This window comes from Athene noctua, chromosome 7 (assembly GCF_965140245.1).
Source record: "Athene noctua chromosome 7, bAthNoc1.hap1.1, whole genome shotgun sequence".
NCBI lineage: Eukaryota > Metazoa > Chordata > Aves > Strigiformes > Strigidae > Athene > Athene noctua.
The window spans coordinates 42228393-42256010 of record NC_134043.1 but is presented as its reverse complement, the minus strand read 5'-3'; the positions used below and the strand labels follow the sequence as shown (position 1 = coordinate 42256010).

Below are 27618 nucleotides of genomic sequence, written 5' to 3'. Positions count from 1 at the left end.
AGTGGTATGCAAGTTGATTTCTGAGGACCTTTAATTTAATGTAGGAGGAGGAAGAAATAATCAGATGTGGTGTTTGTGCTCATTTCCCTAAAAACAGAAGAACAGGCAGGTGTGAAACTACTGAGGAGGTCTTGAGTCAGAGCCTTTCTTTAATGGAGGGTTAGTGTTTGTGATGTGTGCCTCTCTCAGCAGATACCTTCTAGTGGTTCGGATAGTATTAAAAGAAAAACCTCAAAAAAACTGTCTTCAGAAAATGCCCTGACTCTTGTTTTGCATGTTGCTTTTCATAGGCTGGTGCTCTTATATGGAAGCAATTAAATAATCAGCTTTAGGCCTAAATAAAGGAAAGTACTTCTGGTTTAATGTCATGGTCATCTAAAGCAGTAATGTTGCAATGCTTAGGATAAATACTACCAAATTTTGAATTAGGAATAAGTATGTGTACTTGGAATGTTTCTCCTCAGGTGTACAAAATAGTAGAATGTATCATTAGTTCTGTCTTCTGATGTGTTATTAGTATCTTTGTTACGGCAATTTAACAGCTTGTAGACATGAATATATAAAGAAACTATTTATATCTTTATTTTGGGTAGCTTGTAGCACTGAAGAAAAATATTGCCTCTTCTTGAAAGACTGGTAACACTTTTTATACTAGAACGCTTAATCTTGTTGGGAGACATTGAATAAACATGGACTGGTTTTGTGTGTGAGAGGGAGAGAGATTGAGATTAGGTGGTTTATTGTTGCTTTAGTTTCTTCAGTTGCTCTTGAAATGTAAAACTTTGCAGTAGACTACAGTGCTTTTTTAATTTTTTTTTTTTTTTAAAACTGCATTTGGTTAAGTTCCTGATTGACCTTCAGAGGTTTAAACTCAAGATATTGAACTTAAACAGCACCGGAGTGGAAAGTGGCAATTCAGTTTCAAGCAGAGTTTTTTTTCTAATATGTGACTTCTGTGTGAGACGTAGTTTGCTTCAGGAGAAAACTTGGGAGTTTTCACAACATAGAAAATAATGTATCTCTGAGATAAGGCTCTTGCATTGCCTGTTCTCATATGCTGCAAAGCAGTGAGAAAAGCATTTAGGGGAGTGATGCTGTATGTACCTGTCTGACACTGATCTGCTCTTTGAGCAGTTGCAATGTAGAGGCTTTAACTAACTTGAAGGGCTGTGTCCTTTAAAAGTGGATGAGTAGTATACTCTGGGCAAGTGCAGTTACTCAGGCAAAGTTGTATTGCGTACGTTTTCTCATGAAGAGCATTTATTGTGCTAGTAACATGTCTTCATCCCAAAGCACAGCCAGTATCTGCCTGTATCAGTTGAAGTGTAGTGGCTAATATCCTATACAGTTTTGCCAGTAGGAATTTATACTGATGGTGTAAGAACATCTGCTCTCATTCCTTCTGGGATGGAAGGAAAAGGAGGTCAAAGGTGAATAGTGATCAGGTTAAGGAATTACAGAAGGTTGTCAGGCTATCTGGCTAAAAGCTGTCTAGCAATAGCTATAGATAGCCTTGCTTGGATTGCAGAGACCGTGTGTTGTAGAGGCATTTCCCTGATCTCCCCCTCCAAAGCATGGAACCTGTAAGAAAGGATGTGTGAGAAAGGGATATAGGGGAAGAGGGTGGGAAGACAGGATAATATGAGAAGTGGAAATAAGCTGTATTGTCCAAGACTGGAGTCTGAAGGGAGAAGAATTGAGCACTGTCCTCCAGATGTCATTTGCCTACAGATGGGGAAAGATTTCCCTATTCCCTCATTGACTTAACAACCATGGGTGTGAATGAGAGATAACATTATAATTAACTGTATTTTAATTCCAGCTGTCCTAACACAGCTGCATGTGGCAAATCTCTCAAACATCTGTAACATGCTCCTTTTCCTTGCAGTTTGATTCACCCCGACTCTTCAACTACCACATTGTCTGCACGCCTTGGGTCTGTCCAGGAGGATGCAGGAAAATCACCAGCTAGGAACAGGTAAACTACTCAGATATGAGTATTTTCTGGATGCACTCCTAGCACACTCTTCGCTGTAGAGCCTGTATTTTGGGGCTTGTTTTTACTGAGCATGCTGTTTCATGTCTAAAATGACACCCCTTTGCCCATATGTAATGATAAGGAAAGACCACTTATGTACGTAATTATATTAATAGATGTACTACTTTTGAGGAACCTGTAGTTTGCTGCTGAGTCAGTCAAACAGAGGTGGTAGTGAAGAGGACAGAGAAGGGGAAAGAAGTGGCTAAGAAAACTAGAGTTCTGAGGAAGCTGAAGAAAAGGTATTGACAGAGACTTGGTAATGGGAGGCAAAGACTGAGGTCATGGGGGAGAAGAGGTGTAGTTTTTCTTTGGTTTGTGCCCCCGCCCCCCCTCCTCATTTGCTCCCTCTGTTCTTCCATTAAGTATAATCTTAAATTACCAGGCTTCCTTAGGCTAAAATCCCATCACAGGTCTTTATGCAAGAGTGCTGGAATGAATTTGGAAATGTTCATGAGAGTTTTAGTGTAGATTGTGAATGCTTGAGCTTAATCCCACCTAAATAGGCTGGTATTAAAAGCGTAAGTCATTTCCAATTCCCAGTGGTTCTACTATGATATTTCCATTATGGTTACATTGGGGAAGTAAAGGTGAGGGAAGGATATGAGGAACAGAGTGAAGATAATCCACATTTCAGTGTTTGAGTCGGGGGACATTCAGAGACTTCCTTGCATTGGTGTTACAGGAATGCAGAATGTTTAGCAATTTGGAGGGATCTGGCAGGACCAGCAAAGACGAGGGAACTCAGCTGAGAAGGCTGCTGGCCATCTCTATGCTGGCCATACCCTTCAGGGAATGGAGAGCTTGGAGTCTTTATCTTCTGTGTGATGGGGACGGCTAGGAGGAGATGCACGCTGACTGTACCGCTGAGAACCAAAGATCTCATGTAGTGGGAGTCAAATACTGGTGAATAAACTAGTACCAAAAATCAGTTGTGGGCAAACAGGGCAAGGAGTCCAGAGTTAAAAGTTCAATGCTAAATAACTGCACTGACGTCAAGAAGTGTGTGAAACCTTGAGGATGCTCTCCTGCTTCCTGTTTGAACTCGGGGATGTTTTAAAAGGTCGCTGCTGTTTGCTCACACATGCAGTAGTAGGAGGGTTCTGAGCTGGACCTGGCAGGCCCAAACAAGTTAAATTTTAACTCTTTGGCTATTCATGGCCTCTCCATAGTACTTAGCTGTCTGGTCTCAGGTTTGAGAGGTAATGATGAGGTATAGCCTATTTCTGTCAAAAGTCTGAACCTGTGGAAACAAAGCCATTGGCTTTGGGCTAAGCAGTGCTAGCCTTTAGATGTTCTCAAAGCAGCTGTAGATGTTTCTTTGAGGCAAGCTCTCTAGACGAGATGGAAAAAAAAGATGCAGGTAGCAGCAGTTACTTAGTATTATTTGTTTTCCCTGTAGGCGGGGGATATGTGTTTGGTTTTTTTTTCCTCAGACTGATTATTTATGTGGAAAAAAACCCCAGCACAACAGTTAAATGTTGCAAGTGGAGGAATTTGAACTTCTTTGCAGGTCACTTTAAAGAATAGGGATTTCCACTGCAAAATCTCCCCCTCTGTTTTTAGAAAAGATAAATACAGTAAAGTTACCAATGTAATTGGTGATGATAAAGAAACAGATATGAAATCTGACTGTTCTATATCTGGCTTAATGCCCTTTTACACAAATTAAAAAGCCCTGCTGCTTGCAGGTAGGTTGCGCAGTTGAAGTAGCTGTTGTGAAACAACTGGGAGGAGTGCTTAATGATGGATTCCATGTCTCATCTTCCACATGAGAATGCTTTCTGTTAAACTGTATCACTTTGCCGGTTCTAAATTTAGCTTGAGAGCATCTGAACAGTAGAAGACTGGCAGAGTTTTAGCCTGCTTCGAATGCCTGACTATGATAGAAGTTTTTTGCTTATCACTCCTAGATGTACATGGATGTAGTGCCAACATAATGTCCTTTGATTCTGCATAAATGACTAAAAATGACCTAACGCCCTTTATGAACCCAGTATTCCTTCTCAAGTGACAGAGGAGGAAAAAGCAGTCATTTTGGCACTACTGTGCATTCAGTGTCTACTTTCTTGCAGTACAAAAGCTGAAATAGGGTGGCATTGCTATTTCATGCCTGGGCTTAGACACATCATTCACTGAGAATTCTTGAGAATAATTATAGAGTGTCTGTTAGCCAGTTAGCAAGCTCTGTGAAGTTATCTAAGTTTCATTCCAAAGATTAGAGGCTGGCAACTGTTCTAGTCACAGGGACTGCTGCAAGCCTCTTGAGTCAGTTTAGCATTGGCTTTTTGAGCTTCCTTGTTGCTGTATGCAGAAGCCTTTTCCATTCTCACTACTTAGAGAGCTCTTGGCACACATAGTTTACTCTGCACGTTTTTTGCTGCCGTGGGATAAGAAGTTGCACTCTGGTTATTCAGAGGCTTAGTCTAGTTGTGAGATATTGGAGCAGAGGGTATCTGGAACTTGTATTTGCATTTGTAGCTTTGCAATGAATATTGTGAAATGGTGTGTTTGTACTGGAGTGCATAACCAAGATTTCCTAACAGCTGGGCTGAGATCAGGTGGATGCTCCATACTGTAATACGAGGAAAATTGCCAGTTGGAGTGACCCCCAGCTTCAGCAGACAGTTTAGCCACCCTAGGAAACAGGTCCGTGAACTCCCAGACTCTGCAAGCTGTCATCCATATATTTCAGAGAGCTGAGGATAAAAAAAATCTTAAATGGGTCAAGGAGAGGGGGAATCTCAGTGCCCTGTTATAGGGATCCTGGTGTTGTTGGCCCTCGCTGGCATCTGGCTTGTCTCTAAACCTCTGGAGCTTCTAATTACCCAGCATCCCATCCCTTCCCCAGTCTGTTCAAATGGAGACATACATGAATTGCTGTGCATGAACTTAGTTCTAACTGCTTCCTACAAAGAGCTTTACAAAAGTTTGTTTAACTTAGATGTTGCAAAGCAATACACTTGGTTCCTAGGGATCCTTTCTTCTGCTTTAACCAAGAAGAGGAAGCTTTAAGCAGGAAGCCTGTACAGAGGAGAGTGAACAATGTCACAGACTTATGTTCCTTTTTAAGCATGCTACAAGATTAGTGCCTACTCTGGCAAAGCATGCAGAACACTTATGCTTCAGTTCTTTCCTCTTCCACTACAGATCAGCCAGCATCACTAACCTGTCACTGGATCGGTCAGGTTCACCGATGGTGCCTACCTATGAGACATCCGTCAGCCCCCAGGCCAGTCGCACACATATGAAGGCAGAGACCAGCGAGGATGAGCGCAAAATCCTTCTGGTACCTTTCAGACTTCTGTTTGTCTCGTTCTGTGAAGGCAATGAAGTTTGCCTTTATTGTATCATGCAGCAGGAGTATCTTGCTGTCTTCAAAGGCTGTTGTCTGAGCACTCTTACTTGGACCCCTTCTCCAGGTGGTGCCGGGATGGAAAATATTGGTGCTGCTTTAGACACTTCTATCTTCCTGAAACAAGTCATAGTTTCATGTGGTGTTTGTAGAAAGGTGTTTACAGTTTTAGTCTTGGGAAGCATGTTACACAGTGTGGAGTTGGTGTATGGTGGCTCCTTGTGAGTAAATTTGTTACGGTTGCAGCTTTAACACAATGACCTGATTCTGTATTTCTCCAAGTTCAGATTTTCCCTTTCATAGGCCGCATAATTGGAAACTTTAAATGGCTGCTTCAAAATGGTTACACCGTGATGAATGAGTTCAAGCTGTTACAGCTTACTGGGCCAAAACATAACTTGGCCCCTCCCCTTGTTTGCAGAATAAATAAAACATTTTGTAAAAGGTTATAGTGACGTACTTGTCCGAAGAAAAATCAATGTGCAACAGTGTTCTGTGTAATCCTATTATCCCACCCCCACAGAGGCAGTGTTGTAGGTGTCAGTTACGGTACAGTGTTTAGTGGAAAACAGTGTTTCTTTCCTCTGTGGGAAGTACTTCCAACAAATGGGGCAAAAAATATACAGAGAAGGGAAGGGAGTGTTTTTCACACATTAAAAGATTCAAGATTTATCCCTGTTGCCAATTTCAAATCAGGAAGGCTAATTTCTGTGTTGTCAGGTATTTGCCTGCTGTAAGCAAAATGCATACAAGTATTCCTGAGGGTGCAAAAACACTCTAGTTCCTGTTCAGTTGCACAATTATTTTCCAGGATGGTCTGTAAATGAATAACCATGTGAGGGAGAAACATTTTTAAGGCACATCTTTACACCATCCAGCCCTCTGCCTGTATGTTAATGCAGGAAAAGAGAAATTTAAACTCTTATGAACGCAACTTGGACCAAAATGATCAAGTCCCAGTGTGCTTCAGCTTCATATTGTCTCTTTCCTTCCTTGGGGGAGAAGAGTATTGGCAGCATCACTTCTGTTCATGTAAGAGCAGAAGATGCAGTGTCAGTTAACAGAGGATTTTCTGTGAATTCCCACTGTTTGTTTAATACCCTTAGCATGTAGAGCTAACACTGTGTCAGGAGTCAGCTTAACGTTTAAAGCTTAACATACTCCATTCAGAAGACTAATGAACTTTGTTCATGAAATAAAAGGTAGGGGAGGATGTGCATACACTGGGGTAAGCACATATTTCTGTGAACTAGAGGTCAGAATCCTTGAGTTGAAAGGATTTACTGTGTTCTGCCAGTTTGTCCAGTTTACTGATTTCAAGATGCAAGTTAAGGGTAAACTACAAGGCAGCTGAAATGTGGAACTGCCAGTAGCATCAAATCTTGTGATCCTATGTGTGTCCTGTTACTGATCCATTTGACTCTATACCTGTACAGAAGGTGAGCTGCTGACATTTGTTTTATGATAATACCCAGGACAGCCACCACTGGAAATAAAAAAAGCAGAAAGCCAGTCCAGTAACAGAAGTGGAACAAAACTCTTGGATCTCAGGGCACCCTTGGGAAACTGCAATAATGTGGGTCTGGCAGTTAAGTGGAAATCTGAAACCAGTTAAAATTTTAATTAAAGATTTTTTTAAAAATTCTGTTACACAAAAATATAATGAGTGAGGCATTTGAGAAAGTGAGCTGCGGTGTCTCTTCTTCACCCCTTGGGGTGTTCTGTTGCTGTCTCAAAATAATTCAGGGTCACAGTTTTGACTCTGCAACAATGGCTTGTGCTGTGCCAAGCCAGGGTGCATATGGAAACGCAAAAGGGGCCAGGTGCAGTCAGCCAGCTCAGTTTGGATGGAGCATAGCCTACACAAGAGTTGGTGCACATGCTTAACAGACCTGAGAATAAGTTCAAGGTACAGGCTGAAGTATTCCAAATGGTGAGGGGAAGAGATCCACAGATATAAAAATAGTTAATTGAGTTGGGAGAGGTACACATGTTTCTTGCTTAGTGGCCAAAGCTAGCAGTGTCTAAAACACACTTTATGCTGGACAACAAAAAAGGAATCCTCAATAAGAAATGGTATCCTAGAACTTGAACGTAGCAGTGTACATTGCTGTCAAGTCCTTGTTGCATGTCTGGGCTTGATAATGGACTAGTATGCTTCACAAAGCCTAAGTCAAGCACAGATTATGTAGAAAAACATCTTCCAAAGGATGAGTTTTCATTGTCCTCTATATTTGCATACACGACCTGAGTTTGAGAACAGGGTACAGAGGGCAGTAGTGAGGACATAAGTATCTTGTAGGCAGTACAAAGTCTTGCCACATTAAAAACAAAACCCTCTTAACTCTGAGGATACCCACTTTGTTTCTTCCTTGTTTTCAACATTCTATAAAAGAAGGATATAAAGAGCCGATCTCATGTCTGTTTGCTGTTTTTGTTTGTGCCTTTGCGTAGGTTGTGCAGAATGGTTTAGACTTTATGCTTGTTTGTGGACGGCTCTTGATCTAGAAGCCAGTCTGAGGGCCCAGGTTGATGCTCTTGAAACCAGTGCTAAGGTCAGACTAGTAAGTAACTTGCACATCTCCCTGTCCAGGACTCAGTCCAGCTGAAAGATTTGTGGAAGAAAATCTGCCATCACAACAGTGGGATGGAATTTCAAGACCATCGCTACTGGCTGCGGACACATCCCAACTGCATTGTGGGAAAAGAGCTGGTCAACTGGCTCATCAGAAACGGGCACATAACCACAAGGTAACTCTAATGCTTTAGGACAGCAGGTATCTCCTATCTCTGTGACAGGAGATTGTGAGTTTTAGCTGATACAGGCTACCTTAGACTGCAGAGATAAACCCCTTTGCAGGGACATAAGAAAGAAAATTCAGATTTTTTTCTACTGCCTACCAGCGAAGGTAGGATTCTGACTCTGTGTGTCCCAAAACAACAGGGCATCTGGTTTGGGAGCCAGTGTGGGAAGCAGCTTTGGGACAAATAACACTCAGACAGTTGGAGAATAGTGAGTGTATTACAAATACTGTCTAAAATATTCACTAATAGTCCAAAGGGCAAGTCTGTCCCTGGGATCAGAGATCACTAATAGTTGTTGATAGCTAAATTTTTGGTGGGGCTGGCAGGCTCTTAACCTTGTAAGTGAGTATAAAGAATCCGGTGTATTTAACTATGCGAGAGGGGGATAAAACGGAGATGGCTCTTAAGTGTAGAGCAACAGTCCTTATTCAGCAGAGATGTTCAGTGTGTATAACTCAAGCTAACAATATTGGAGGAGCACAAACAATGTGTCTTTATTGTCTGTTTGACACCTCAGCGGAGTTTAGAGTACGGGCAGTCTCTTCATCTAGCTCCATACTTGAACCAGTACATTTTGCTGCCTCGCCATAATGTTTTAAATAGTGTCTGGTTAAACACAGCAACGGGATACTGATGAGTCAAATAGTGCGTAGCAGATGACCTTTCCTCCTTTTGTGCCATAAACCATTTGTGTTTAGAATTACATATCCTTATCCCTCCAGGGTCCAAGCCATTGCAATAGGACAAGCGTTGGTTGATGGACGCTGGCTGGAATGTGTCAGTCATCATGATCAGCTCTTCAGAGATGAGTATGCTCTCTACAGACCATTACAGGTAAAGGGAGTAGGAAAGCTGTGATTCTTGCTGGGTTTGGCTGCTGACTAGAATCTTTTCTAATACTGTTCTCAGCAGCTGTTTGTGTGTTTTCTAAATCAGCTCTCCTGTACAGAGAATTGGGGTCCAGGCCTTTTTCTGTAGTGGTTTAAAGCCTGAGGAAGCTGCATTTGCTCAGAAAGCTTTGGGGCTGTCTTCTGTGGAGGATCAGTTGTTACATGTAGGGCTGCATAAAGTGGAGGAAAGGGTCTCTAGTCTAGGCCAATGTCTCTCATGGTGGACAACTTCCACAGAGGCCTTGGAATGGCACAGTCTCTGCTTGTAGCAGCTGTGCTGTCACATGCAGAATCTAGAATCTGTGTGCCATTACTGGTGACTGACACAATGGTGGTCTTCTGTTTCAAATTCCTTCTTCAAAAACTTTCAGAGAATGGATATTTTAGAGACACAGTATTGGATCTTCTTATATATTATATTAGTAACATTCTTCTGAACTCCAGTGATGGCAGTAATAAAGAATTCAGTTCTTAGCTACGTGATACAAGATTGGGAGGGGTCTTTGTCATGCCTCCCAAATAGGACTGGCTAGCTGAAAGGGGAGGCAGGGCTCCAGTGACCAGAAGTGCCATCCTACTGTATTTCATTGCAGTCAAACTTGCTGAGGGGTAAGACTAGTCACTGGCCTGAATGGTTGAATTGTTTTTTTAAGTTGAACAAGGTATCTCTGTAGCCTCTGTTACCTGAAAGCATTCAGCCGAGTCTTCCATGTTCTGCAGCTTCTCCCGGTAAAGAATGGCTCAGGTGTCCCACAGACCTCAGTCAGAAAGCTTGCAGCAATTAGCATCTTGTCTTCCTTGTGCACTTCAGCTCTTGGCCACTCTCACATGGTCTTCCACTGAGATTGCTCTGGGCTTCCTCTGGCATCTCAGCTAGTTAACTGCACTGTCTCAGTTGGCTAGTAAAAGGTTGCCCTTGCAAGTGCTTGTGGATCCCTGTTTGTAACTATTTGTAAGGGGCTTATGTTGTTCAAGGTTTAAAGCCAGTTCTTGTTCTCATCAGCAGAAAGCACTGTCTGATCTCTTTTCTCTTGGACAAGAGTCAGGAGAAAGAGTGATGTTGACTGTGTTGCTTGCTGCACTCACTGAAGCCAAAGGAATGGTAGTGAGAACTTCCTCTTGAGGTGACCGGAGGCATCTGGATGACTGATGGAAATTGCTTAGATGCTCTCCAGATTATCTGGCACAAAGCCAGGCTTTGTTTTGGCACAGTAGCCCCAGCTAGAGCCTGATTTGTGAGTGAAATTTAGAGCTACTTTGGTCGGTCACAGAATTACTTCAGTAACTAGAATTAGCCTCCACCAAAAGCTGCATGTACTGGTTTCTGGGCAAGGGATATGGTCATCACCCACCTTAGCAGGGGTAGGAAGCATGCAAAACTGCTTAGCTGGATGTGGTGACAGAGCATGCGCAGTAGAATAAACTGTCCTTTAGTGCCACTTAGTCACAACTTGTGTGGAGGTGGGGGAGGAGGCAGAGACTAAGCATGTGGGAAGTGTAAAGAAATACTTGTTTCCTGTCCCAAAGAGTTCCTATTTCATGCCAAGGGGGGTGGCTCTGTGACTAATTGGCTCAGCCCACTGAGAGTATCCTCTAGTTTTTTAAAATATCTGGTCTTCATTTGTAGCAGGCTGCTTTCTAAGGCTGTTTAATATTTCAGCAGAGCTGCACTTTAACACCTTTTTTTCTTCCTTGTCTTCTAGAGCACAGAGTTCTCAGAAACCCCATCTCCAGACAGCGACTCTGTGAATTCTGTAGAGGGGCACTCTGAGCCATCCTGGTTCAAAGACATCAAGTTTGATGACAGTGACACAGAGCAGATTGCTGATGAAGGAGAAGATAACTTAGCCAGTGAGTTTCACCTGAGTCTTGTTCTCACTCTGCCTTCACCCCTGTTAACCTCCAGTCCTTTGGGACATAGTAGTTTAACCCTGTCTTGCTTTATGTGTGTGTTTGTGTGTGTGCGTGCATGGGGCTGTAAGTATCTAAGCCAACTATAACCTAGCTAGATCTCCTGTTTCTCATGATGGATACAGTATTTCCTATTTAGTGGAACTGGTAAAGCTTCATGCTTCTAGTGGAGGAGGAGCATGTAAATTGCTGCCTTCTGTTTCTCAGGCAGACTTCTGCTTGATTTGGGCCGTGTAGTAACATGCTAAAGAATGCCCAGTACGTCAGCATGCACACATGAAGATAAGATTAGAGCTATGAAAATATTGTATTCCTGTAGCATTGCACACTAGTCTTTATGTATTAAAGACAATTTTTCTCCTCTCTGGTACCCTCATGATACCCATTTGAACCCTTCTCCTCCCTGTATCTTCCCCCTTACCCAACACTAAAAGACTCTGCCAGCCCTAGCAAGCGCACTTCAGTCAGCAGCTTCCAGTCCACAATGGACAGTGATTCAGCCGCCTCCATCAGCCTGAACGTGGAGCTGGACAACGTGAACTTCCATATCAAGAAGCACTCCAAGTACCCACATGTGCCCCCTCACCCTGCCGACCAAAAAGGTATGAGGTAGTCACCAGCTGGAGTTGCACATGATGGAGAGCTGGGCCCTAATAATACTGACCTATTTGGACACTACTTTTGTAGCTGTCTTACAGAGGGGGAAATATGATATTTAGCTGGCACTTGCTTGCAGTTTTGATGTGCTCACCTCTGAGGAGGCTCAGTAGCCCTGTTGAAACACCTTCTCTGCAGAGTGTGTAACTTCCCCTGTGACTTTCTCTTTGCAGTTGAAGCAAAGTCTCCTGCCCAAACATAATAGGGCAGATCAACTTATACAGTTTCTGGCTAACTGGGTGGAAAAATAGTCCATCCGGTTTGATACGTGTCTCTACAGTTTGAGATTAAACTGGAAAAGCAAGCAAGAAAAAAAAAAAAAAACCAAACAAATGAACAAATTAATTTGGAAGAGTTCTGTGCTGATTTCTAATTGTACCTTAATAAGCTTACATTTTGACAGAAGAATCTTAATGACAAGCAGTAAGGCCTAACTTAATCCAGATATGTAACATTTGCTCAAAAGAGAACATCCATTTATATGAAGTAGGAAGGAATCCAGTACTCAGTGTTGAAGATTTCTTTTGAAAGTTTTTCTCCTGAATAAGTAGTAAATTGAAAGACTGACTATAAACAGAATCCTTATGGAAAATATAATGCACCTGCCTGTTGACAACTGCATTCTCTAAACTGGACAAAGGCTGACTGAAATGAGGGCTTGCCACTGATAGGTCTAGTATATTCTAGTTGCTTTACATGCCAGGTAGCAACTGACGTCTCTGCTCTACTTCCTCAATTAAGGTTACATCAGCTTTGTAGACTTCTGTCTTTGGCTGCTTCTAAGGAGTTTCTTATTCATAATTATTTCAACCCGCCCCCTCAGTATTTCAAACTTCAAAAGAGGATCCAGTGTTAAATAATTTGGATTTCTAACAGATTAATCCTTTTATAAAGTGTAATAGATCTCTCCTGTGGTTGTGGATCAGAATGCAAGACTTAACTTTATGCTTGCATACAGATTGCATTTTCTGAAACTGAAATGGTCACTGAAGAGAGTGAGGAAGGAGAACTGGGCACGGCTGACTTTCAAAGTATGTTAAACATGTGAGAGGGTGTGAGACAAATTAGAGGGGGCATTTATCAGTGCCTATTGCAGTCACCTTTTGTTATTTGCTAAAAATATGGCTAGAAGAAGGGAAATCTCACTGGTTATTTTTTCCTCCAAAAAGGTATGGCTTGTGAGCACTACTGACACCAGCTCGTTGTAGGTTCATTTCAACTTGTTTCCAGCTCATGCCCTAATCAAATAAAAACCTAATGCTTCTGCAGGAAAGGAAGGGTGTGGAGAGGGAGAATGTATCAGTGAATTCCTTTTAGGAAGGAGGGATGCTGGATTAAGCAAGCTTGAAACAGGCCCAGGTGTACTGCAGGATCCTATGAATTTACAGGTGTAGCACATTTATCTTTATCACTGTGTGCTAACAGTAAAGCAGGCTCTACTCAGTTTGGCTTGGGCTGGTGTTAAAGGACTTGTGGAGTGATAGTCCTGGTTTCAGATATCTCTGTCTTTATCTCCTTATACAAAAAGTAGTACATGATGAAGGGGAAACATAAGAGAGCCTACTTCTCTCGGAAACTGTTGACCAAATCAAGGCTTCTCATAGCCAGAACTGAAGCTCTTGTGAGAAAAATTCTTACGATGGAGAGCTCAGAGAAGATCAGCAGAAAAGGCAAGTGGTGACGGGACTGAGAGAGACTTCTGCCTTTGAATTGCATATGCTGGCAGCACTCTGCTATCTTTAATGAATCTCTGCTGACTGGTGTTTGTACCTCTTCCCGAAATGTGTGGTCTTTCAACCAGGTTATTCTGTAGGAGTGTAATTCGTAGTATAAAACTGGGAACAAATCCTTTTAAGAGAATGGATTTCCCTTGAGGGGAAGGTATCAGTTATATGCCTAGAATAGAATAGGGTGGAGGTGTGAATCATTAAAATGCACTATGGAGAGGTAGTATTATCCTGCAGTTTTTTGAAAAAAAACCTCTATCCTCTGCAAATACAGAGGACTTACTCTACATCTTTTTTTTTTTTTTTTTCTTTTCTTGATTCCTGGCATGAGAGTCTCTGAAGGAAAGACCTAACCAGTGAGCAACAAGTTAAAATGAATGATGACATCTTGAATAGCAAGAAACACTTGTTGGCAATAGGGAGACTGAAATTCCATACATGTTTGTTATTTGGGGCCTTCAAAAATTAAGTGGGACAAACCCTTACAGTGTGTACTGCAGTGCCTAGAGTAGTGAAATGGATGGCTTCTAAAATTTTGTTCTGGAAATAATAAAGTCAGGGTGTGAAGATTTTCACCTTTTGTTCTTGATTTATCTTTTGTTTATTCAACAAAAGATGCCATCCAGGATGTTACAGAGTATCAGTGATTAGACAGTGAAGACTAGATAGTTAAAGCTTTTATGTAAGAATGGGATGTGCTTATTTTAAGAACAGAGTACTGCAGTCAGTCAGTAGCATGGTGTGTTTGCTGCTGTCAGGGGTCAGTAACCTCCATATGAACATTATGGACACATGTATTTGTCTTGATTTTATTGGAATTGTCTCGTCCTTAGACTGGATGATAGTGAGTTGATTTTCTTTGAAATAATGAAGTAAAACTGAAGATGACACCCAGCTCTTGATGCCAGTAACTCAGTTTCCCCCCAGCTGTGTAAATCACAGTCATTGAGGGAGGACTGACAGGACAGAACATCACTGCCAGAAGTGCAGGTCAGCTTTGATCTAAGAGGTTAGTGGGTTTCTTCAAATGATTAAGGGATCAGCTGTTTTGAAGCAATGGCCTGTGATGTAGCAGCTGTGTTGTAGAAGAGAATGGTTTGAATATAGTCTGAGTGTAATGGCAGGGCTTCTTGTGATGTTATAGACTGACTAATGTCTCGTGTGTTTCCATGAAATTCTAGTGACTCCAAGTTAGCTGGCTTGTAGTATCTTACAAGTTGAGTATAGTGACTCATTCACAGTATCATCCGCCTAAAGACAATGGTACTTTATAGTGGGTATCAAAGTGGGAAACAAAGCAAGAGGATTACTTTCTGCATTTAAATTGGGGGGAAGAGATTAAGTGACTTATTTGAAATGTAGGTTTTAGTTAGTGTTTTTAAAGAGATAGTTATTATTAGGGAAACTTTATTTTCTAAATGTCCTTGCAGCCAGATATCCTTGATCCTGGTAACAGGTATTTTGGGGTAGTTATGTTTTGATGCCTGTATCTAGCTGGGAGGGGGGAAAGTAACCATGACAGTTCCTTATCACTATTGCTTGCCAAGGTTTAGTGTGCCATTGCCAGGAGCCCTTTTGGTGCACTTTCTTTTGAAAAAGTATGCTTCAGTTTTCAGTGGATATCTGTGGATGCATGCATCCTTGTTTGTGTATCTAGAGGAAAAGCTGTGGTCGCTGGCCAGTCTGTTTTGATGTTTAACCAAAGCAATCTGTAAGGTGTATAAGAACTGTATCTGCTGGTTTCCATTGGAGACCTGTGAATTTCTGTGTGCACTGTGGTGTTTGCTTCCAATGATGCCCTTGGAGTATCAGACCTAGGAATCAGTTTGTTCTGGGGTGAGGTTTTTTGGCTCTTTTTTTGTTGTTGTTATTTTGGTGAAGGTGTTCAGGTGAGCTTGTAAAAGAGTCTCTTGATAGCCAGCTGCTTGCAGACAAGCTACAAAATATGCGCTAGGAACCTCTTCTCTGCTCCACCTACCTGCCCCCCCTTCCTCCCCCCATCCCCATTCTGTGGAGCATGATGCATATGGGGATGATGTGAGATAAGAAGTGTGTGTGTTAGCTACTCTCACCATCTCAAACTTACACCTCTGAGTATGTTACCCCTCCAGTCTAGGAAGAGGTATGGTATCTTACCTTGTCAGGAACTTCCTCTAGGGCACAATTGGAAGCAAAGTTATAGGAGGTGAGGCTGTATTGAAAAGACTGTGTTCCTGGCTTGCAGGTGCCACCTTTGTCTTTGTCCAGAGCATAACTAGATTAGGTTTCAGCTGGGGTTAACTCCTGCCTTGGCCATGCCAGTCAGGGATATGCATCAGACTTAATTTGAGTGTGTTCACAGTAAGAGCTGTTGACCTGAGGCTGTTGCAAGGTGGAAGGAGATGGAAGTGCTAGTATACATGCTCATTTGTACGTATAGCATGACATGACTTTCTTAAGGTAGTCTGTGGGGCTGTGGGTGAATGAATGGTGAGGGTGAGCCAGCTTTTATCAAGCAGTAGGTTGCTTGTAATGCTGAACTCTTTACCTAAGCAAGAGATGAAAGGAATTTCCAAATAACCATCAAGCTGGAAGGGAGGCTTACAACTTTTCTTTGGTACATTAATCATCTATTCGATATCTGTTTGCAAACTGGGCAACTACAGACAAGCTCAGATTTTTAAACTGGTGTCATGTAAAGGGTCTCTTGAGTGCTGCTGTTCAGAGACTTGTCATTGTTTGTGTCCTGTCAACTTTCTGTTGCTTTCTGTTGGTGTCTGAAAACTGCCTGGCTTTGCATTCTGTTTGTGGTAGTAGGTCTGGACCATTCTCAGGAAAAGTGATAAAAGCTTAGCTTCAGACTTTGGATCATCATGCTGTATAAGCAGTTGGGCTATTGCTCTCATTTTCCCACTGTACAATCCCTTTTTATAGAAGCAGGGAAGCAACTAAAGGTGCAACAAGCTAATGGCCTCTGGAGAAAACAAGCTTTTTGTAGCTAGCTAACCTGCATGAAAGATCAAGATCTAGCAAACTAAACAAGTGTAGTTAGGTGGAGCTTCACCCTGTTTCCCATGTGTAAAGTGATATAGAGCTCTTCTTTCCTTTGTTGCTGGGAGTCCACCACTGTTATCATGGGTTCCTCAAAACACTTTCAACTGCTTTAGACTTTAGAATTCTGGCTCTTGAAAGGCAGGCTGTCTTTTGTTCCTTCCCTGTGTAAGATAATTTTATGTCTGGTCTATCCTTCAGTCTGAGATACTTCACTGGAGTGGGAGAGCAAAATGGCTTCTGAAGCTGCATTTTTAGACCAGAGTGAGGAGGCCGCTCCCTGTGGTGCCTGCTTGCAGCTTAAGACATTTGTATTCAGATCTAGAAAAGTGTGATGTAGGTCAATTGGAAAAGCAAACTCCTAACTCCTAGTTCAGTCTTTGCTCATGTCTACTTTGTTTGTTTTGTTTCTTCACAGTAATAAGTACTATTTTCTTGTCATCTTAGAACTTTTTGATAGAACAAGAATGAGAGGATATTCTTGTCTTGACCACTCATCAAGCTGTTGCTAAATTGGTGACTAAACACTTAGATGAGTAATACTGCTTCTTCTGGTGTGGGCGTGTACATTGTAATTATATGGGCGCACCAGTGTAACCTGTCATTTTTTTGTCTCCGCCTATCTCCCTCTTCTCTCTTCTTTCAGAGTACTTGAATCCTGAAAACGGAGGGCAGCAGATGTTCTCTATAAGTGATGCTTTTATTAAAGGTAAGGAGAAACTTCAAATGTTGCTGTTGTGGTTTTAATATGATGATAACTCCTCAATACTCCTTTAAAAGGGCATTGACCCTTTAGAAATACTTGACAGTAAATCTGAACTTATTTGTGGCAAAACAGATATATAAACTATACTCTTGTTTTTTGAATGCACTTTCAAGCTGAAATTTCTTTCACTTCTCATATTTCTTCATTCAAAAGCACTCAAGGAAAAGCTTTTACCTTTTTTTAAAAAATAAGTGTAAATGGCAAGTCTGTTCACAACTTTCCCACCGTAAACTTATGTAACATACACTGATTTTAACTTTCTATGCAAGCAAATAAAGATGTGATATGGTTAATTGCACTGCTTCTACAGAGTAGATTAAAAATTAATCTCTTGAATCTTTCTGGGTTTCCTGTCATTACTACCACCACTACTACTTCTGAAATGAAAGGTCAGTAGACACAGTTGTGAGTTTTAAAACCCATGTGCATTCCAGTATCATGGCCAGGTGCACTTGTGGGCCTTTTTTCTCCTAGTTAATGCTATTGATTTTTGGTGAGCTCATAAGAGGAAATAAGGGGGAAACACCAATGTCTGTGCGGCCAGAAACATAGTCTTTGATTAAACTGTTACTTAGTTTTGGACTGAGCTTTTTGCAGGAGGAAGGAAAGGGAGAGAGACCAATGTAACTTCTGTTAATCTACTACACAGCAGTTTCTGGGTATGGAGCATTAGGAAGAAGTTAGCTGCTTTTAAAGCCTTTTTTTTTTTTTCCAATAGTTCTGCTCAGATTACTATTGTACAAGTATTTTACAGTTGTGTTATGCACTCTGAGAAGTTTTAAGCTTGAACTCTGAATACTTACGTAAATCCTGATGAAAATCTGTGCAGTACTAGCATAAATGACTTATACTCAGCCATTAGGAGAATAGGGATGTTTATAACTTCCCTCTATAATATCATACTAGGAAAATAGCCTAGTAACTCTTTCAAAGCACAGAAAACTGCAGAAATAACCTCTAATCATGGTACTGCAAAACAGAGTACAGTTCTAAGGAGTTACTACACAACAGAGTGGTTGAAAGGGGCAAGCCTCCTCCAAGTGAGGACTGTCTTACACTGTTGAAACATGCTTTCTGTTCCCAAAAATCAGAAATGGCTATAGGTCGTGCTGACATTTAGGATTTAAAAAATTGTGTTCAGTGGATACAACCTTTACTGGCATCCTGTTTATCATAGCAGAAAGATACCTGTATATATGATGATTAGGCAGATGGAGGTGAGAAGAGGTGCTGAGATCTTTTGAAAACCTTGTGCCACTTTCTTAACAGAAGATCCTTGAGAATTCTGTCATATTAAATACTGTGACATAGGCTAGGTGAACCAGCCTGCTGCCAGCTCCCTCTGCACCTGAGCAGCAAAGAGATGGTATATGGGTTTGTGGCTGCAAGTTACATAAAAATTCAAAAGTCTGACATATGAACTGGTAGCAAAGCATTTCCTTAAAATATGTTTGGGAGATGTGCTAAACAAGGCCTTTACCAAGATATTTTTGATATTTGTGCTGCAGCCTCAATAAAATAACTAGATCTTTTAATGCCACTTATGTATAGATGTCTTGAAAGCAGCAACCTTTTGTGGATCAGATTAGTGCCATAGTGTGTTCTAAGCCTAAAAGGCATTATGATTCTGTAGTATGAATATACATGATATTTGGAATTTGCATATTTATAGGCAAAGGTAGGATATAAGTTGGGTTTTTTTTTTCCTTCTCTTAACAGACTTGGTAACCATTCAATTCCAGAAGAGAAAACAATCTGCTCTATACTGGCAGTACAAGAATTTTAACAGCTCGCTTTTCCTTTGTACACTCACCACTGTTATACTCAGTGCTGTTTGCTGCATCATGTTACCATGATGTCTAGCTCAAACCCAGTATTTCAGGAGTCTTAGACTTATGTCTTAGTGAATTTTTTCAGAGTAGCCGTTCAAAAAGACAGGCATTCAACTGTGACCTTACATTAACAAAGTTTGTTTGTCTTTTGCAGAGTCGTTATTCAACAGGAGGGTGGAGGAGAAGTCCAAAGAACTCTTTTTCACGCCCCTAGGCTGGCACCACAGCAGTCTGGATCTGCTGAGAGAAGAGAATGGGGAGAAACAAGCCATGGAAAGGCTGCTGTAAGAAACGTGTAGAGAAAAGTATTTGCATATCTTCGGTAACAATTCCTGAAGCCCCTCTATTCCACCAAATTTCAGTGGGACTTGATCTACAGTGGACAATACAAGGAACTAATCTGCATTAAGAAAACAGCCTTTTTGCATTTTGATTGATTTTTTTTTTTTTTTTTTTTTTTTTTTTCCCCTGTGATTTTTTTAATATATTGAAGTACAGGACCAGAGTTGACTGTAGAATATTCTAGGCAGCTGTTCCTTCAGAGGGCTTCCTGCGCTGTAAATGTTCTTTTCCTTCTGAAATGTGAGTTCAACTGATCACTGCTCTGTATTTTTCTCATGAAAAATCTATTTATTTTGCCTTTTTTTATAGGTCTGCTAATCACAACCACATGATGGCACTGCTTCAGCAGCTTCTGTACAATGAATCCCTGTCGCTGTCCTGGAGGGATATCATTGTGCCTGTGGTCTGCCAGGTAGTTCAAACTGTACGGCCTGATGTCAAGAACAGAGATGATGACATGGATATCCGCCAGTTTGTCCACATCAAAAAAGTAAGCTTCAAACAGTGGATGCAGGGAAACAGAAGGATGCAGCTGCTGGCAGCACCCCTTGGTTGAGGAGACAAGTCCTGTTCCCACTGCCCTTAGCCTGTTCAGTGGTGTAATTGGCCAACATGGCCTTTGGATAAGGTGGGGTTCTAGATGAAGTTGCACAGAAGGAATTCTGCATTCTGTGAAAGGTGCTTTAATGCCCTGGAGCTGACCTCTTTCAGGCTGTAGGCTGCAGAAGGTAGCAAAGGGCAACACCTCTGTAACGACTTGCTTCCTTTTTTGGTTTCCACTTGTTTTATGCTTGGATTGGAGATGTACTGAATGCTGGAAAAGTAGCTTGCAGGACTCTAGCAGTCTGTTGCCCTATAACTATCCATTATGGACAACTGAACTCCTCCTGTGCCAAGTACAGTGACTTTCTTCAAGAGGAAAACTTAATTGTTGTGGGATGGTGCATCCAGTTCTGCCAGAGAGCCCAGTGTTGACACTGTCAAACTGTAAGGCTGGAGTTGTGGCATGCACAGTTTCTTCTGAGAGGCTCATGTGAAATTAGCATCCAAGGAGCTAGTGTGACTGAAGATCAAAGGCTTGGGCTCATTTTTCTTTGGCAAAATTCACCTCAGGAAGCCTCTTGTTTGGAAACCATGTAAGATATGAGGACAGTCTTACAGTTCTGGTGGTAGGTCTGTGACATCTCTTCAGACAGCATCAGTTGTTGCTGCCTCCTGAAACTCCAGTTCAAAGAGCAGATGTTCAGAGGTGAAAGCTCTTTGTAGCTGTCTGTTTTTGCATGCTTATAACAGAAATGTCCTCTGAAACATTCAGAAACCTGTTTCATGTTGTTTATTATTTCTGTGATTGGTTGTGACTGTAGGCACATCAGTCAAGTGTTTTATGTGTTCAAATAGTAGGTAGAGGTTGGTTTGGTTTTCACCTTTTTCTCTTTTTAATTCTTTCCTTTCCTTACAACTTGTTTGTTGTTAATGGAAGTGGTACATGGCTCCCTATGGCCTACAGAAGTTAGGTTGCCTTACTATCTTCCAAAGTCTACCCGGTTTAACGAATACACATGTGTTGGGAGTAATGTAGAAATCCTATAACTTAGTAGTTGTTTTTCTGTTGTCCTTAGTTTGCCAGACTTTAAAGGAAAAGAGTTGTGTGTGCAGCATGACTGTATCTGATCTTTCATCTTATAATTGAGGGTGTAGCTGAAGCTTGCACATCAGCTACAATAGGTATTCTACATACTGGGTTTACTGCATTAGAAGTTATGGGATTGTATGACAGTTCTAAAAAATGTTCTTTGCTTTATTAGATCCCTGGTGGAAAGAAATTTGACTCCATGGTGGTGAATGGATTTGTTTGCACTAAGAATGTTGCACACAAAAAGGTAATGCAGACTTGATTAATCAAGTGCTGGCTGTAGTGCATGCTGAGGAAACAAGTCTGGTGTTACTTCCTTTTTTGTGTTGTGAAGCTTCTCTGACCACTCAGGAGGTTTGCAAGTTTTCTCTAGTTTGAGACCTTAAGCAAGAATGGTTTTTAAAGCCAAGCTGTTTTACCCCAGAGATTCGGGGGCGGGGGGACACACATGACACGCACACGACGACTTTCCTCATGCATGTGTAGAAAAATATCCTTTCCACCCTCACCACCCCAGAAGGCATCTGATAATTACTTCAGGTTTTAGTCAGAAAAAGGCATTTGTGATTCTGACTTATGACAATATAGCAAAGCAAGCTTTTAAGTAAGACAGCAGGTCAAGGTACAAGTGATCTGGATGGGGACTCCGAAGTGTATCAAGTCTTTGGGGTTCTTGGGGGTCAGTGTAGAAATGTCCACTCTTACTAGACAGTAGCTGTGAAATGCCAACAACTGGGCGTAACATGTTCATAAGAAGGAAGAATGTATAGTTGAGTCTGTGGGGAGGGGATAGCTGAGATGCTTTTGGGAGGGAATAAAGAAAAATAATTAATGGGAAATCTATCTTTTCTTGTGTACTTTTCCAGGTGTTTGTATTAACTATTTTTGTGTCTTTCTTAGATGAACTCTTGCCTAAAAAATCCCAAAATTCTTCTGCTGAAATGCTCAATTGAGTACCTCTATCGAGAAGAAACAAAGTTTACCTGCATAGACCCTATAGTACTTCAGGTGAGAGTATGCTTTTGTTCTTGGTGAAAATTACTTGAGGTCTAGTGATTCAAATGAAATGATGGTCAGTGCACATCTGATTTTATGGTGTAAGGTGGAGTTGAATGTGTGGCATTGCATAGGAAAGAGAAAAATTTCCTTTTCTAGCAGGTAGCTAAGAAAACTGCTGTAGTAAATACATTACAAACCTGTAGTTTTGTGCTGAGGGTTTTTGTCATCATTACATGTACTGAGAGCAATCTCTTATGAGCCTCAATTAAATTCAGCATTTTAGAAAGCAGGTTTTGTTTTTAATGATACACTGTATAAGGAACATATGGTTCAGATGGTCAGAGCTAGATATGGTTTAGGTGCATGAAGAAATATTAGAAAAGTTATATAGGCGGGGGTTAGGTTGCACCCATGTTATTTCTTGTCAGGCTTGAAAAAATGGGACAACAGCCAGCCTAATGAAGTGATGAACTACAAAATGTCACTTTGGAACAGGTGCCTTACCCCTGTGAGCAGGGAGGTGCCTTAAGTATAAAAACACTGAAATGATAGACCTTTTCTTTAACACCCTTCATTCCTGTCTGAGAATCAGTCTTCAGGTGTTTTCCAGGATACTGGTAACAAGGGTGCCCTACTGAGCTTGGGGCATAATGTTTGTTTCTGTCTTTGACTATTTCCTTAGCATGCATTTAAGAGCACTTCTGTTTGGTAATTAATAGACAGGATTACAGGTACGGAAGCTTTAGCAATAAAACTTGTCTTGGCCTAGTGAGTTGGTTTTCTATTAGAAGCTTAAACCGAGACTTGTCCTTTGTCTGAACGGGGTACAAGTATCTATGATACTTCCTAAATATTGGTCTCTGATTATTTCAGTGTCTGCTTCAGAGCATGATCATAACTATTTGTGTATCTGCGTTAAAGTCCTGTAGGGCAGAAAATACTACAGAAAAACTAGTTCAATTGAAAAGCTTAGCTTCTAGCAAAAGCTTTATCTTTGCTACACTAACATGAATGTTTATGTTTCGAGGAGCTGGCAAACTGCTTTTGTGGTGTCTTTCTCTTGCACAGAACTTCTAAAACCTGACTGATGTGAGCTGCAATAACACAACTGAGAATACCTGGCTTGGGAAGCTGTATGCTCCCTCTAGCAGTGTAGGGCTTTAGTTCTGATACGAGTTGCAGCCCTGCATTCTCTTTTTGTGCATGGTAATAAAAATTACAGGGGGGATAGTGAGATGAAGCCAGAAGGTGGCTGTGGTTAGAAAAGCAATTTTACATTGCACAGTGTTTGAGATCCCACTCCAGAAGCCTTGTCCCCAAGTACAGATTTAGAGACCGAGGCTCTGCGTTCAGACTTCTAGGGGCCTGGAGCACTGGCATACTCTTTGTGAATGGAATTGTCTCTGCGTGCCAGCCACCAACATTAGCATGTATCTGAAGGTGAATATTGCTAACAGCTTTGGTTTAGAATGCTCTCATTCTAGCACCTTTTGAACATAAAGCCTTTTTCTAGGTAAGGATGTAAAGTGCCTATCTATCTATATATATCTGTTGGGATTCTCCTGCGAGTTTCTTACTTCATCTTGTCACTGGACTATATCCTCATGCTCAGGTAGCGCATATAACAAATTACCAATAAAGTGGGTGTTGTGCTTGGGGGTGGGGAAACATGCACAATGGAAAAATGATGGCTGATTTACCCATTTTATAGGAAAGGTCGGTATATAAATGAGAGAGAAAGTAACATTAACCATTTAAGTGTTTTTTCAGGTATGTTTGCAGTAGTTAACCGCTATACTTTATTCCCGTCTGCAGGAAAGGGAGTTCTTGAAGAACTATGTACAGCGGATAGTTGATGTCAGGCCTAACTTGGTCCTTGTTGAGAAGACTGTGTCCCGAATTGCGCAGGACATGCTCTTGGAGCATGGTATCACTCTGGTTATCAATGTCAAGCCGGTGAGCATTTCCTGTCAGTCAGACTGGGCCTTGTGGTGAATCTCTAATTTCTCCTTGTATCGAACTCTCTGGAGGAAGCAGAGTTGTCTTATTTTCTCCTCTAACCAAGCCTGGGATCTTTAACAGTAATTCTCTTTTAAGAAGGCAAGAGATGCAAACCTAGAAAGTAACTTTTCCTCAGCTCTTCACAGCTACTCTCCTGTGTCCTTGCTTGGTAGGTCCTTGTACCCTGGCTTGGTTCTAGTTAACTCTTGACTCCTATTTGTAGCAAATCCTGCATGGATCCTCAGTGATTCCTAGGGAGCCTTTCTCTCCCTCTGAGGTAGGGTACAACCAGCCAGAGAGTGGCTGTGGGATTTGGCTGTGGTCCTGATAGCCAGCACTGTGCTGACTACACTGTACCTCCTAGAATTTTTTTCACTTGAACAGATCCAGATATCCTCAATGAAGGGCACAGTCTTACCTGTCACCAGAAATATTTACCCAACTGCTTTTCTAAGATTCTTGTATATTGTGGGTATGTATTTGTGTGACTGTATTTAACCCAGAGTTTGCATCTCAGTAAGGAGTTTCTTGAGTCATGCTAGCTTGGGTTGTTTTTCTCTCTTTTTTTTTTTTTTTTTTTTTTTTTAAGAGCAAGCTAAGAATGCTAATGTCCTACTTTGCACTGTAGATTCTTACTCTTCTTTCCATTTTTACAGCAAGTGTTAGACCGGGTAAGTCGAATGACCCAGGGAGACTTAGTGATGTCAATGGATCAACTGTTGACAAAACCACGTTTGGGAACCTGTCATAAATTTTATATGCAAGTTTTTCAGTTGCCCAATGGTGAGTAAAGCTTGATGTGTCTTAGTTTCTGTGTGTGAAAGGATAAATGCTTTGTTCCTCTTAAAGTAGATCTGAACTGTGGGGTGCCTTGTGTGATCAAGTATTATCTTTCCTACTCATTTTTATTTACTTCTGTTATATCTTGGGACTACAGTGGACTCTGTGGACACAAAAGCGTGATCTTTCTAAGACGAGACTAGGCTTTAGGCTGGCTTCTTCCTTCCAAATTGTTTTTTCTTTTTTCTCTTCCCACCACCATGGAGGTTGTCTAGTCCAACTTCCTGTTCAAAACAGGAATAATTAATTTAAATGCAGGATCAGATTTCTTAGAACTTTGTTAGCTATCTAACAATATACAATGCAGTCAGAGATTTCAAAGCCTGTGTGGGCACCTGTTCAGTTGCTTAACCATCCTCAGCATAAAAATTTTTTCTGCATAGAAGCAGAGCATCATAGAACAGCCTGGGTTGGAAGGGACCTCAAAAGATCATCTGGTCGACCCTTAATGTATCCAATCAAAATTTGCCTTGTTGCAGTCTGTGCACACTGCCCCTTGTCCAGTCATTGTGCACCTTTGAGAAATCAGATTCCTTTTTCTCTGTAACCCCCTTAGGCAGTGGAAATCTGCAAAGGAAGAAGGAAGAAATGCTACTTGACAGGTTAGCAGTGGTGCTGGCACGCACAAATGCTGTTGATGCAAATCTTTGTGGAGATGCAGTTTTTGCATCTCTTCCCCTTACACTTCCCCATGTCCCCTTCCAGCCTTTAAATTGCACTCAAAATCTTGTAGGCTTTTGACTTGTAAGGGTGAGCAAATGTGCCTGGGAAGTAGTGGTTCTTTTGCTTTGCTGGTGCAGAGTCTACAGTGATGTTAGAATACACTGTTTAGGCCAGCATGTTCCATGCAGCCTTCACTTGGACTTTATGATGACTTGTTTTACAAACAAGGAGATGTTTTATAGCAAATGCTTATTTTGCTTGCAAAAATAAGTTATTTCAGTACAGTGATGTCAATTTCTGCAGCTGGATTGTGCTACCAATGTTACTTGCTCTTAGTCTCTGTTACGGTCTCTTCAGTGTGTGAGATACCCAAGAGCAGGTTAACTGTAGTTGCCATCCTAACTCCTGTGTGATTTTTCTTTTTTCTTCTAGATCAGACAAAAACCCTCATGTTCTTTGAAGGGTGTCCCCAGCACCTGGGTTGCACTATCAAGTTGTGTGGTGCTGCAGAGTATGAGCTGGCCCGTGTAAAGGAGATCCTGATCTTCATGGTGTGTGTGGCTTATCATTCCCAACTGGAAATCTCTTTCCTTATGGATGAGTTTGCCATGCCTCCTACCCTGACCAAAAACACCTCCTTTCACTCCCTTATTGAGGAGCCAGGAGATGAAAATGAACAACAGAACCTCTTCAATGGCGAGGATTTCAGCACAGCAGTCAGAGACATTGAACTGTCCTCGGAAAAGCTTTCTGTAATCTCTGAGTCAGTGTCCTCTGATGAGGTCAGCTTGCTTGAACAAAGAACTTTATTTGAGAGAGGTGACCAAGAGAATAGTCAACTGGAAACAGTGTCCTCAAAACAGCATGAGCACCATAAAGTGGAGTCACCATTTCCAGTGTTTAACTCTGTACCTCCTGCAATACCTGAAACATCCCTGTTGCCCCTCCATGGCATGGACCAGCACTTGGTTGCTCTAGATAGCCAGACACTAGAGCCTCTTCAACAGGCAGATGATCTGCCGGAGTCCAAAAGTCAGATGAGAGTCTTCAGAGACCCACTCCAGGATGATACTGGTTTATATGTCACAGAAGAGGTAACTTCTTCTGAGGATCGTCTTAAGACTTACTCTGCAGCATTTAAACAGGAGTTGAAAGATGTCATTCTCTGTATTTCTCCTGTAATGATGTTCCGTGAACCATTTCTTTTGACTGAAAAGGGCATGAGGTGCCCTGCCCGGGAATACTTCCCTGAGCAAGTTTATTGGTCTCCTCTCCTCAATAAGGAATACAAGGAGTTGGAGAGCAGAAGGAAGAGACAATTATTGCGGGATCTCTCTGGACTACAAGGGATGAATGGGAGTATCCAAGCCAAGGCTATCCAAATCTTACCTTCTCATGAGTTGGTTAATACAAGAATAGCAGAACATCTGGGTGATAGCCAGAGCTTAGCCAGAATGCTGGCTGACTATCGGGCCAGAGGAGGGAGGATACTACAGAAAAGCACGGATCCCTTTGCCCAAAGTAAGGATGTGTCTAGTGTCCCTACTGGAAAAACTGGGTGCAGAATTGAAGAGGAGGAGAAGGGGCTAGGTCAGAGTGAATCCTCATGGTCTCATAAGGTAAGATTCAAAGCTATGTTAGCAAAAAACTGGGTTACATCAGTTTCTCCTTGGTGTAATACAAAAGACATAGTGTATCAAATGTTCAACTAAAGTTGATGTGTGGGTTTTGTTGTTGGTTTTTGTTTTTTGTTTTTTTTTTTTTTTTTACTTGATCAAAAGTGCATTTTAGATTGCAGTGCTCTAGACACTTAAAGTCAATATAACCAGGGATGATGTGGATAAGATAGCAGAACAAGAGACTGACTTCAAAATTTCCCTGAGAGGGGAAGAGGTTGTGGGACTCTGCTTTCTGAGAAATGTGCAAAGTCAGCCAAGAATCAGTGTATTACATTGCCCGTTCAGCTCAGCTGTACATGACTGATTTTTGAAAATGAGCACATGAAGGGGAAGCAGACTTAAAGAAGTTTCTGAAACGGATTTCTTGCTGCTTGTACTGGTGATTTCTAAAAGTGTAGTATTTTCATCTTCAGAGAACTTAATGTCATGGGAACAGTAGGAGGCTGTGAT

At 41.5% G+C, this 27618-nt stretch overlaps 1 protein-coding gene across 4 annotated transcripts in view; it reads left to right on the top strand.

Annotated features, from left to right (window-relative positions):
* The window catches only part of PIKFYVE (phosphoinositide kinase, FYVE-type zinc finger containing), a 68441-nt gene that overhangs the window by 16304 nt on the left and 24519 nt on the right, over window positions 1–27618 (top strand). For 3 of the 4 annotated variants that reach the window (XM_074911044.1, XM_074911048.1, XM_074911047.1), the window contains 14 exons: window positions 1889–1978; window positions 5189–5327; window positions 7987–8144; window positions 8921–9032; window positions 10792–10939; window positions 11434–11601; window positions 17060–17122; window positions 19166–19295; window positions 19663–19843; window positions 21159–21233; window positions 21887–21994; window positions 23801–23941; window positions 24643–24769; window positions 25922–27108. In XM_074911044.1, coding sequence (XP_074767145.1) covers window positions 1889–1978; window positions 5189–5327; window positions 7987–8144; window positions 8921–9032; window positions 10792–10939; window positions 11434–11601; window positions 17060–17122; window positions 19166–19295; window positions 19663–19843; window positions 21159–21233; window positions 21887–21994; window positions 23801–23941; window positions 24643–24769; window positions 25922–27108 — 2827 coding nt within the window. The remainder of the gene's footprint in view (window positions 1–1888; window positions 1979–5188; window positions 5328–7986; window positions 8145–8920; window positions 9033–10791; window positions 10940–11433; window positions 11602–17059; window positions 17123–19165; window positions 19296–19662; window positions 19844–21158; window positions 21234–21886; window positions 21995–23800; window positions 23942–24642; window positions 24770–25921; window positions 27109–27618) is intronic. The other variant, XM_074911046.1, reaches the window with a different exon arrangement.